Consider the following 12865-nt stretch of genomic DNA (forward strand, 5'->3'; position numbering starts at 1 on the left):
TGTATATTTCTTTTAATTAAAAATAGGAAAAAAAAACCCGTAGCTGGAAAGAGCTCACGATGAAGTAGCCTACACCAGTTCGTTGAATACTGTCGTTCATATAACGACTTTTGGAAATAAGGTGTTATATGAAAAGCGGTTGAAAGAGTAATCCGATCCAAATTATTTTTAATAGCGGTCGCTCTTGGGTCAAAAGATGCCGTTGTGTTAAATTTCATTAAAGTACCGCGCGATCATTATAACCTAAAACAGACAGATGGACAAACAAACTAAATTCGATTCAGAAACTGATCTGCTGCGTATTGCATACATTCGCACTAACAATATGTCCTAGTATATAAAAACTGTTCTACTTTTTAATATTAAATTTTTTAGAGTAACTGAAAAATACATACTCTTACCTAAACGGGTTACCGGTTAGCCAAGTAGTTGAAGAAGTGCGTCTATCAAGCTTCAGTGCAATAGACCATACTTTAGTTACGATTGGTATATGATTATAGCTTTAGAGAATGCTCGATAGATAAAGTGATCGGGTACACAAGTCCAAGACTGCGGCCATTTCCTATCTCCATTCCCCCAGCTTCTTTCTGAACATCATAAGGTTAACCGTAGAGGGGACATCAATTGAGTGAAAACAAATAGTTAGCATTAGAATATATAGCTTAAGATGAAAATAAGGCTTAACATTGGGACCGAATGTGTAAAGTATATCGAAAACTGCAAAAACAGATTGCGGACAGACGATTAAACGAATAAAAATGTTAAGAATTTGCATTCAAAAAACGAAAGCTATTTGTTAACGAGTGGATCGAAGAAATGGTCTGTTCGTGTTATTAGGAAAGAGTTTCCTAAATGTCAAATAGATGCGAAGGATGCAATTTTTGCTCTTAAACGTGGACGTCCAATGCCCAACTATTAGTCAGACGTTGCAATGAATTTTTGAAAATTTTCATAAGAGTAATGGCCTTTAATTTGCAACGTCGGGACATCGTAAATACTGTTGTAAGGCAATGATGTATGAAATGAATGAATGAATTTAGATTTTCGCTGAAGAAAATTTCACCAAATATTTAAAACTTGTTGCTGTGTCAAGATGTGTAAAAGCAGAGGGAAAATGTAACTTAATAAGACATAGAGCATCACAGAGCAAAACATATTGTGCGCTGGCATGCAACAAGTGTCAAATTGTTGTGATCTCGTGTGCCGTACGACGAGACTTTTACAAGCCAATCATGCAAATCAATGAAAGGCAATCAAAATCGAGATGACTGCAGTCACAACGATAACGAGAATCGCATATGCACACCAAGTTTGCGAATGCAGTAGTAGTTGCGAGAGAAATTAATTAATTAATTCACTGAGTATTTATTAACATGCTCCTAACATAACCAGAAATATTGCAAATGACGGGGAGACAGACAGACAAAAATATCCGTCAAGGCGGCCACAAGACGACATGCAACAAACAATTAATAAATGCCGTTCGTTAAATATGTAAATCATCGCAACAGACGGTGGAAGAAAACCCATATATGTGTATTTCTCAAAGTTTTCCGTCACAGTGCAGTTTTCATCTTCCTATGCAATTAAATTTAATTATTTTATGCTTTAATTTTTTTAGTATTCGCACCGTTTAGTGTTCGTGAATGTGTGTTGTGCGTCCGTGTGAAGATTTTCTTTAATCGATTCTCTTTTGTAAATTGCATAAAAAGCTATCGGTAACGAATTGAAAGCAGCTGACATTTTCACAAACCTGCCTCATATATTTCACACTCCTATCAACCTACTAGCTCTTCATTAATTTTGCTTTTCTTATTTTTTGCCTGACATGAACATGAAAAAAGAAAAAAAGAAAAAAAAACATTTCATTATCTGCCTCTTATGGCCACTCTATCTATGTGGGTGATTGGTGTCGAGTAATTGAAAAAAGTTCTTGGAAGTTTTGATCTGCATTCAGTAGAAGGAGTAGTTACTCTCAATTGTTGTTTTTGTTTTTCTTCTGCTTCCTGTCTTTTTTTTTTTTAGTCGTCGTCTTTTTTGTTCTTGTTCTTCTTCTTCTTCTTATGGTTTTTTTTTAATTTTTGCGTTCTTCTTCTTTTCAAACGAATTTCTATAGTTGGTATATGCCATAAATAGCATTACGATATCGCTGCCTTTACTCAAAAATTCAATTCATTCATTTCTCGTTAACTCGCAAACAATTTCTAACGGTTTTTGATTGAAAAATAGAAATCTGAAAAAAACTGTACTGGGGCTGCTGGCATTGCATAGCATGCAATAATTTCAATGCAATCGCATTGAAAATTCTCTTAACTGACGGTTGGTTACTCAATAAACACCTAATGCAGAAGTTTTTTTTTTTTACCAAAATTTAAATGCAAGTAAATAGAAAAGAATGTGTGTTCCTTCATATGCTTTACTGTACGTGGTAAGCTGTGCTCCAGTACTCGTGTGCTCCGGTGCTGTTGTGTTGCTGTTATGTTATCAATCATCAAAGTGTCACAACATATAACGACCTTAACTCAACTGAACTCTGTTCAAATAACTGCAGCTGTTGTTGTTGTTGTTGTTGTTGTTGTTACTATTATATATTTTGCAATGTTTTATGCATAGTGTTGAGCATAAAAAATGGAAATATTATTAAATATTTATTCTTCAATTAATTTGCATTTTCGTGTTGGAGATTTTGGCTTAAGTAACAAAATCGTGAATAGATTAAGAATTTTTAGATAAAATTGTTACGACAATGCAAAAGCATTTATCTTAAGATACACAACCGCACACAAATGAAAAATAGAAGAAAAATCTATAACGGCAAGGCATCTGCAATTCAATACACACACATTCACATCAGTTCGTAGGATTGCATATAGAAGAAGATACCGCTATCGACGAACGAGTTCATATCATTTTTAACGATTTTTTCAAACGAATTATTAATTGGAAATTTCACGGCATTCCTCCCATTAGCTAACAAGTTCCTGTTATTTTTGTAATTTTTAAAACAATATAAAAATCCAATTATCATCATCCAATGACGGCGCCTTTTGCTCGTCAAAAAAACTAAGTTTTGTGAGTGGGGATTTGCTAACTTTCAATCCAGCTCCACCGTGACGCTCAACACTCGGGTCGCCCATATTTAGGATTTGGTCCAGGGGACATAAAAAAAGTGTTGGGATCATTTCAGGAAAATAATAATAATAACGAACTATAAGTTTCGGTTCTATGTTTCGTTCTAATGTTTTCGAAACAAAAAAAAAAGAAAAAAATTTCCTAAAAGGACATGCATTGACAAATATTCAAAGTTCGTTGTGAGTTTTCTACTTTTTATACCCTACAACATCTGTGGTACAAGGTATATTAAGTTTGCGCGGACGTATGTAAAACCCAGAAGTGCTTAAGGCAGAGTATACCGATCGATTCAGAGCCTGTCTGTCCGTCTGATCTCTGCCTATTTTTCAGATATTTTGATGAAATTTGGTACACTGATGTGCTTTCAGCCAAGGACAAACACCGTTGCAAATGGTTCGAATCTGTTCATTTTTTCGACCACGCCCCTTATAACATCACATTTTAAAGAGTCGACATTCTAAATTGGTATGAAAAATATTGTTCGATCCGTTAAATGTTTTGGAACTGCTCTTTTATATTTTTTTAATTTTATTCCTACGCAAACTGAATTTTCTACTTTCTGTCTGATTTCTAATATTTCACGATGAAGATAGGTTGGTTGATTCATAAGAGAGAATTGCCAAAGAAATCGTCGAATTTACCGAATTTGAAAATGTCCCGAATCAGGAAATGTAAATTCTTATATGCTGAAAAGGCTTAAGGTTTATGTTTTCTCATGCAAATATGTTCATGAAAGTAATTTGACTAAATTTCTTGGATCGCAGTCCTTATAACATTTCTCGTGGATAAGAAAGCTTTTGGAAAAAATTTTAATTTTTAACATTTCATGAGGAAAATTTGTCCATGGTAGCAGTTGCTAGTTGGTAAAAAAGTTAACAGTAGGAAATTTGGATAAGATTGGTCTTCCTCTTGGACCCTAACATTTATAATGGAGAGGTTATCGCGGACGGCAAGCCTTTAGATCAAAAGAAAGTATAAAACGAGCGAATAATTGAACTAGGAAAATTGATGTAGGGTATTTACGAACAGACCTTGACCAACTGTAATGTTTTTCCTTTTTTTTGTTTTTCTGAAAACAATAAGAAGATAACTGATTGTATGCGTTTAATGCAGTAATTTGCCATTAAGTCCTCGCATATTGGAAAGATGATAAAATTATGGCTGCTTTAATAAAGACTTCGCGTCTTAGTCACACATACAATTAGGAATAAGAAAAGTTATGCCAACAAAACGCTATTAAATATAAAAATTCCGGTTTTCGCGGATAAAAAGCAATAAATAAATTTAAATGAAAATGAAAATGAAGAAATAAAAAGAAGAAGAAGAAGAAGAAGAAGCGGATGGGGAAGCAGAAGAAGAAGAGCACAAAATCATCGAAAATCGAAAGTGTGTACGAAAGTCTACACTGGCCACCAGATGAGCAGAATATTATGCTTGGCGACCAATAAAACTCATATACATGTATGTAAATCGTTTAATTGAAATTTATGTTTATTTGTACAGATATCATTAAAATGCATTTAAGCGTTTAAGTGAATGCATGTATGTTGCAAAGCATTACAACTCTTTGTAATTTTGATGTAATTTCTTAACTGTATAAATTGTGCTTTTACGATTATAGGCAAATTAGTTAACAAGTAACGATAACATACAACATGTTTGCCATGTTTGCCATATGAAGCTGCATTTGTGTGTTGATTATGTTTAAGTTCAGCTTTTTTTTTTTTTCAACTTTTTTGTTTTGCTTTTTCAAGTTTTCCATTACAAATTTATTTTTTACTTAAGTTTACTTTTTCAATTAAAATTTTGTGATCAAACATTAAAACGCTATAAATATGCATTTAAATGAATTTAACCTTGTGCTGTTATGTGATAGGGATGCAAAAACAGTTTATGTGACCCAAACGTGTGTGTAGGTTTGTTTCTTTAATAGATAAAGTAGGTGTTTTTTTTTTTTGCTTTCGTTTTTTTTCTTTTTTTTTTTTGTTTTTTGTTTAAAGTTATAGTTAATACCGAGAGTTGCGCCAACACCTTTTTGAGCGGAAAAAAGCACAAGACACACCTTATTGTTGAATAATTTTGCAAAAAATTAAAAAAAAAAACAAATTGTCGACAACGAAAAGGGCAAAGTACGGAATACTTTTACTTAAGTAATTTAATTTTGATACCCACCGGCCACCCACCGTAGGGATAGCAAATACAACTTTTCATTACATTTATTACATTTAAAGTAATGTGCATCACAATGTGCATCGACAACTCGTTTTTGGTTAAGGCTTAAGAATTAATATTTTAAACTCGATCATAATATCGGGCACTTTTCAGGACTTTTCAACATTCTGGTCATTTCTTAAGGACAACACAGACATCGAATCATCGCAGACAAACATGAATTAAATAAAAAAAAAAAATGGGACAAAATAGGGCAAAAGTTCTAGATTTTAAATCAAAAGCATTGCATGGGCTGCTCATACAAACTTATGTGATGCGTTGGAAAGTGAAGTTGTAATGAAATGATCGGACCTGTCAAAGATGGTCTGCCCAATTTCTTTCCAAAGATTCCGATCTTAAAGAATATCGTCAATCTGAACGATAAGAACATTTTACAGTCCACTCTTGTCAACCACTTTGCAACTGCAAAGTTACTCAGCATCCATCATTCGACTGCGGGGAAATGAATCAAACGTGCCTCTGACGGATGTCTAACCGTCACTATAATAGCTAGAAAATTAGCAGAAGCTCGAAAACCCGAAGGTAATAAATAAAGAACGCTTTAAGGAAAACGAAAAAATCCCATTTTCTCTAAATTTCTTTTATCAAAATTCGTTCTCAATTACGATAAATCTACGGAAATCAATATCGACAATGACTGTCGTTAACATTACAAAAGTGAACAATTGATATTTTATGGTAAATTCCATAAGTAGTAATATTCAAATAATTAAGGGGTGGAATATTGACTTTGTGCACAAACATAGTGACGACGATCGGGATTTTGTGCTGACAAGTCGTTTTCAAAGAACTGAAATATTTCTGCGAACAGTTTGTCAAGCAATTGTCGAGCAAGGATTCGAAATTAAATGCGTATAAAAACACGAATGTGGAGCTATCGAGGTAGCCCTACGTGCTTTAGGGGCTAATACTAGGGCAAAAGCCCAAAAAAGGCATTTTTTCCAGTTTTTGAATGGAAAAAATACTAATAACTTAATAATAATAGTCGCGGAAGTTAATTGTTCTTGAAAAACATCACAGAATGACACAACACTGCAAGCATTCTTTTGTTCAATGAAATGTCAAGTTTAGCATTGCATCGAGGGATTTGCATTTTTATAAAACTTAGGCAATGCAAGTTCAACTATGAACTTTTTAACCAATCCGTTCTCTCTCTCTCTCTCTCTCTCTCTCTCTCTCTCTCTCTCTCTCTCTATTCTTTGCAAAAATCTAAATGAATGCCTAATATATCTGTCGGATTGCATAGGTCTCATTAAAGCTCACGTTCTGTCGGTGTTATGCTTAACTTACACTAAATTAAATTAAACTAAAATTTATGAATTTTACGGTTATCCTATTATCCCGTAACATACTAAGTAATGTGGCTGTATTTATGCTAAGCCTTGGCAGGTTTGCACTGATTAATTGTTCACGTGGTGATGCATGCCAACTGTGAGTGTACAGTTGGGTGACATGAGTAAATAACTTACGTTTTGCTTATTCTTGTGTGTAAAAAACAATCTCGTAGTTTTTAAAACTTCTTCTACTTTAATTAAAAGTATTTCATTATTTAAGCTCCTGGCTTCTATGACATAGGTCCGAATAGGTGGAAGCCATACCCTTTTCAACTAATATTCCCAATGAAAACATTTATTATTTCGACTCAAAAAGAAACAATCCCTTGTTAGCTTATGAAGCTTCCATTAGTTCATGGAAAATTTCCATGTGTTTCACTAGGCAACTAAGGTTTATATAATATTTTCGGGATATCAAATTGCTGGCACACAATCCTAATTTTCATATCATTTTTAATTTTTAATATTTACATTTATATTTATTTCTATAATTATTATATTTTTTATTATTAGTTTTTTTTTTTAGCGTTTTCTAGGACAGCGGTGGCGAGTATAAAAGAGTCGATCACGACCGAGTATAATTTTCTTACTTGTTAAATTGTCATTTAATAAAATTAAAAAAACCATTTATACAAATCAATGGCTTGTCCGTTACATTAATAATAAAAAATAAACAAAATTGAATAGAAGTAAGTGAAAGAAACGACATAGCATAACAAACGATGTTGATGGCGTTAATAAACCAGGAAAACATCACAGCGATGTGTTCATTTAAAAATTTTATTAACTTAATTTCAACTAAATTCGGTTCACGTGAAACTGTGACACTGTGTGATGTTGAGAAACGAACTTGACTTGACGGCCAAAGCCGAATACACACCAAATTTAATTCTAAATGCCTCTCATTTTCAAATTTTCAGTCGAAATGAAAATAAAAAAAATATATATACATATATATATATGTATATGTATATATATATGTATATATTGAAGTTTTGCATACAACACATAATAAAAGAACGGTACAGTCGTTTTGCAAAACTATCTCAAACAGTTGCCCACTAATTAAGGAAATGGGACTTAGTTTGGCAATTTGTGTCGTATTCTTACTCAGAACAATGAAATCATTGTAATTTTTCGCTTTGACATAGAAAGCGCCCAGTTTTTAGTCGAACACCGTAGTAATTGCTGATGAGAGCAAAATTGAACTTAGAAACGTGTTTTCTCGCAAATTCTAATCTTAGTTGTGTATTACGTTGTTGTACCAATGGCTTACGGCGAGCATCGCATTAGTCATATACTCATAATTTGGATATGCATCGGAGGCAGTGGAGTCGGAAAACTGACGTTTATAAATGACATCCTAAACGAGAATTTGTTCGCCACATACCGTCTGCATCGACATCTCACTTTGGTTGCAAATAATTGTACGTTGATTGTAACCTTTTGTCTCGATACGTAACAATTGTGGCTATTTTCAATGAAAGAATTCCATATACTTATGATCAATGCAAATTGATCTGTTTGCGATCGTATACTACGTTAAGTTTTTTTTCATCCAAGCGAATAAGTTGTGAAATATTCTTAAACTCTTTCCTACTTTCCTACTCATAGTTTATCCAAGAAAGTTCGATCCTCACCTTTTAGACCGTAAATAAGACAATTGCAAATTATTGACATCGTAAGCATCAAGTGCAAACAAAATTGCAAGCAAGATCTAAAACTTTTCCCAAATAGACGTCATTTTTAAACCAAGAACCCAGAAAGCTTCCATTTTTCCACCACGACTTACATTGCCCCTCATTATGTTTCGTATTGGATATCCGGTAGGTTCAAATGCTCCTTTAAAAATGGTATTTATTGGTCTCCTTCGTTGAGTGCATCCAGCTTTTATTTTAGTCCAGATAGTTCCATCAGTATTTGGACTAGAACTAGTAATTTTATTATCCGGGCATTTTGATTCGACGTCGACGTAGTGGCAGAGTGAAGTAATTCTTACCCTAGTTTCTATAATGCTTTCATATGAAAAACATTAAAAATAAGAATCGGTATATATATATAGATATATCAAATAAATTTAGAATTGAAAGAGGAAGTCTTGTAAACAATTGAAACAACCGGCCATTTTACTCGGTCGGTTTGCTTGATCTAGTGTTATGTACTTAGGTTTAAGTACTTACGCTTAGTTTAATTATGAAAGATTTTTCGTTTATTGCAGTTTAGTAATTAGGGGTGTGGTCGTTGTCGATCTGCCATCGGATGCAGTTTTCAGTTGATTTATAAAAATGCATTTTTGAATGCAAAACTATCTTGACGAGAATTACGATCTATAGCGTTGTTGAAAGCATTTGCCAACAATTCTGATACGGGGAATAAGAACATATGGACTTTTAAAAAAATACATCAATTAGGTTTAGACATTTGGGATTTTATGTATAGAGAACTTAACGTACATTTCTTCTATGTTATGGTTTTAATTGCATAGAAGAGAAACAGTCTTGATTGAATCAAATCTTTAGACAACCAATCCCCCTTAATAAGGGCTGTTCTTATCGGTTACTAGACTTACCTTTCCATTTCTTTAGGATCTATGCTGCCTGGATTTCGATGGACAGAGTTGCTCTCAAAGGGATCTTCAGTGGTAACAGAATCTCCGCTAATTGAGTTAGTTATTGAATTGTAACCACGTCTAGCTGGCACTAAAACTGGCGGGGCCATAGTAGTAGTTGTTGTTGTACTAGTAGTTATTGGCTGCCTTGTGGGGACAATAGGCGGAACTGCGCCCCCAAAACTGCGTCTAGACCAATCGGGTAATTGCCTATTGCCGCTAGCGCTAATAAATTCAACATCATCCGTATTATCGTCACCTTTACCCGCGTGTGAGCTTACCGGTGCACCGAAAGTATTTGTGAATATATTATATGAATTGTAGGCCCAATCGTTGCCGACATTGTTATTGTTATTGTGACGTCTTACATTAACATGAGTTTGCAGAACTTTATTATAATAATTACGCGGACTAATACGTCTTAGTCTAGTAGCGGCTGCCGACGCTGCTGTAAATGTTAAATTCTTTGGTTTATTTTTAACACCTCCTTCATCAACTGTTTCAACATCTTTGCTCGTGCGTTGAACTCCTCGGGATGTTAGTGTGGCGGCATAAATTTGTGGCGAATTCAAATCTAATTTCTTTACTTGTCTGCCACCATTTGCCAGCATGTGATGTCTGAGCTTATGCGTTAGATGTTGCCGCTGATGATGATGATGGTTATGATGTAAAGTTGTGTGTTGTTTGTTGTTAGAGGCTGTTGTCGTAGAATCGGCTAGAACCGTTAATAGACTTAATAAAACTAGTAATACATTCACTGCTAAATATTGTGTGAATTTCATTTTAACGATGTAAATATATTTGGAAAGGCGGGTATTTTACAATAAAATGATTTGGTTCGTCTTTTTCCAATTTTATAGTGAATTGACTGATTCGCGTGCATTCAGTGGGATCCTAAAAATATGGGAAAAAAAAAACATTTTTATAGAAAACGATTTCGCAATCCTCTAGAAAGGTATTTATTTCATTTTACAAAAACAATAACTGAACAAATAAAAACAAAAATCGAAATCGAAATAAAACCCGAAACAAAAAATAAAAGCTCAAGTCCCAGATAATATTATGAGCATGAAGGAGGAAAATAGCAAAAGTGGAAATGATCACTTGCAAACGAATTTCGCTACTAAATTAAGTGAAGACAGCACACCGTGATAAAGTGTCAAAACTCCCACCCGTTTCATAAGCGGCCCGAAAAGCAAATTGAAGTCATCCAAATTTGATAAAATTGAGATTCTTCTCAAAGACCATACTATATTCTTCACCTAAGGGTCCGGTTTTCCTAACAATTCAAGTATTGGATGGATCCAAGAAATAGGTCGGATAAATTTTTAGGGGGAAATTATTATAATGGGCCAATTGTTATCATAACTTATAAAATTTATAGTTTTACCCATAAAACGGGCCAAAGGGACCTTGCGAAGAAGCGATAATATGTGAGAGAGTTCAAAAAATTTACTTGATTGATTGATTGAAATTTTTCATATCAATTTTAGATGTTGAGGTATTCCGCAATTTTTATCACGAAATTTTGCAAATTTCAAATAACTTTTTGAAAAGTTTCCATTATATACGAAGTAGCCGTAAAAATGAGACGTTGCGAATCATATTCAATAAGCTTATCCTTGGCCCCAAAACACATTGTCAAAATATGTCAAAAATTGCCATCTATAGGCTGAACACAAAAACATATGGCTTTGGGCATCAAACGGACGGAGTGACGACGAACAAACGACCGCACGGATAACAACAGACAGAGAGACAGACGGACAAGCTTAAATTGATAAAAACAAGTGATTCTAATTCGATCGGTATGGCAGAAGATCGATTTGTCGGGTGCTAAACATACATCTGAACAAACTTAATATACCGTTGTACTAGAAGTGATGTGGGGTACAACAATAGCAAGTAAATTTAATTTCGCTGAGCTACTTTCGTAAATAGTTCCAGCTGTGCAAGTTGGGATTATATCACTATTTCTTTGTTTGGGGAGTAAAAATGCTTGGGGTGTGGGTGTTTATGCATTAAATTTTTACATATTATATGGTATCGGTGCCTATTGTCTATGCTAGAGAACAGCAAGACTAAGGGCAAACTCTAAAAGGGTAAAGGGTGCAATGTTTCGTCCACTACAACTAAAGAGATAGATGGATGAATGGGCTGAATGAAGCGTTTAACAAAATACGCAAATAACTTAGCATAAGCACAACAACTGCTGAGATGAAAAACTTATTATAAACAGTTCCGAGCTACATGGCAGTTGAATGCAAAAAGTTAAAGCCCGAATACGAGTAAAAAGCGTTTAGAGAAAAATATCCGAAGAATATTATTTATGGGTCATAATGAAATAAATTTCAAAAATGCTAATCCGGAGAGAATAGTCAGAATTGAACTTACGCTGATCATAATCACTTTTGTGATTTCAAACGTCGTTGTTAATTGTTTGGAAATTAGTTCAACTTTGTAGTTTACATACAACTGTGATTTCTTTATTAATAATTATTCGATATATGTATGTATTTGTTTATTTATTTATTTATTTATTTATTTATTTATTTATTTATTTTTTTTTGTATATATCTTTACATATAAACGTGAACACATTTATTATTTAATTTAAATCAATTCAATTTCGTGTCGAGCTGTTGATATATAAACATTTTCCAAATGCGAGCACAGAACAACGAACGATAACGAACTTATATGCTTTAAAGTATTAAAACTTGTAATTTATCGATCACAGCTATATCCGATAGATTTTCTATGGAATTTTGAAAGCGAAAATAAAATGAAAAAAATCTTTTCAAAATATACTCTGATGAGGCGATGAGATAGATTTCAATTGAAATAAATCGTAATAGCTGCTAGCTTGTTAAGTATTGACTCGAACCTTATGAGAGAGAGTTCATATACCGTTGTAAGTCGTATTATGTATTATTATTGCCTTTGAAAAGATCGCCTTTCCGAATACGCTTTTGTCCATCGTATGTGTTTCTATTGAAATTAATTAAATTTCATAACTACTTTCGCAGTATTTGATTAGAAATACATTTCTATTGTTTCTGCTACTTAAGAACAGCGATTGATTTCAAAAAATTTCATTAGAAAGGGAAATCGTTCCGAGATATCATCATAAAAATAAAAAAATTAAAATTAAAATTAAAAATATCAAAGGAAGACATCAGCAAATCTTATGAAAATCATGCTGAAATCCAGTTTATCACAACGGAAAAATCTATCCCTTCGTTTTTATGAAAAAAAGTTCGTCCGTTAACACAACACTGCTGTGTATTCAAAACAAAAAAAAAAGCAATTTTCCATTGCATACCGAGGCAATGAGACATGCAACATAGATTGAAGCATAAGTTGCTTAGTATTTCTGGGATCTCAGTGATTTTTCTTCATTTCTTCTCCATTATTCGCCATATGTTCACCAGAGGTAAACAAAAATTCGGAATTAGTTACTTAACGCCTACAAGTGTTTCGTAAACACTTCGTATTGATTTCAAGTGACGAAGGATTAACGAAATCAATAAAATGAAACGCATCATAAGATAAATTA

At 33.5% G+C, this 12865-nt stretch overlaps 1 protein-coding gene across 3 annotated transcripts in view; it reads right to left on the reverse strand.

The window, feature by feature from the left end:
* LOC119631791 (versican core protein) overlaps positions 1 to 12865 on the reverse strand; it is a 59309-nt gene that overhangs the window by 25810 nt on the left and 20634 nt on the right. For all 3 annotated transcript variants that reach the window (XM_038024301.1, XM_038024299.1, XM_038024300.1), the window contains exon 2: positions 9268 to 10200. In XM_038024301.1, coding sequence (XP_037880229.1) covers positions 9268 to 10088 — 821 coding nt within the window. In that variant the 5' untranslated portion in view covers positions 10089 to 10200. The remainder of the gene's footprint in view (positions 1 to 9267; positions 10201 to 12865) is intronic.

Source organism: Glossina fuscipes, unplaced genomic scaffold (genome assembly GCF_014805625.2).
Source record: "Glossina fuscipes isolate IAEA_lab_2018 unplaced genomic scaffold, Yale_Gfus_2 1, whole genome shotgun sequence".
NCBI classification, from domain to species: domain Eukaryota; kingdom Metazoa; phylum Arthropoda; class Insecta; order Diptera; family Glossinidae; genus Glossina; species Glossina fuscipes.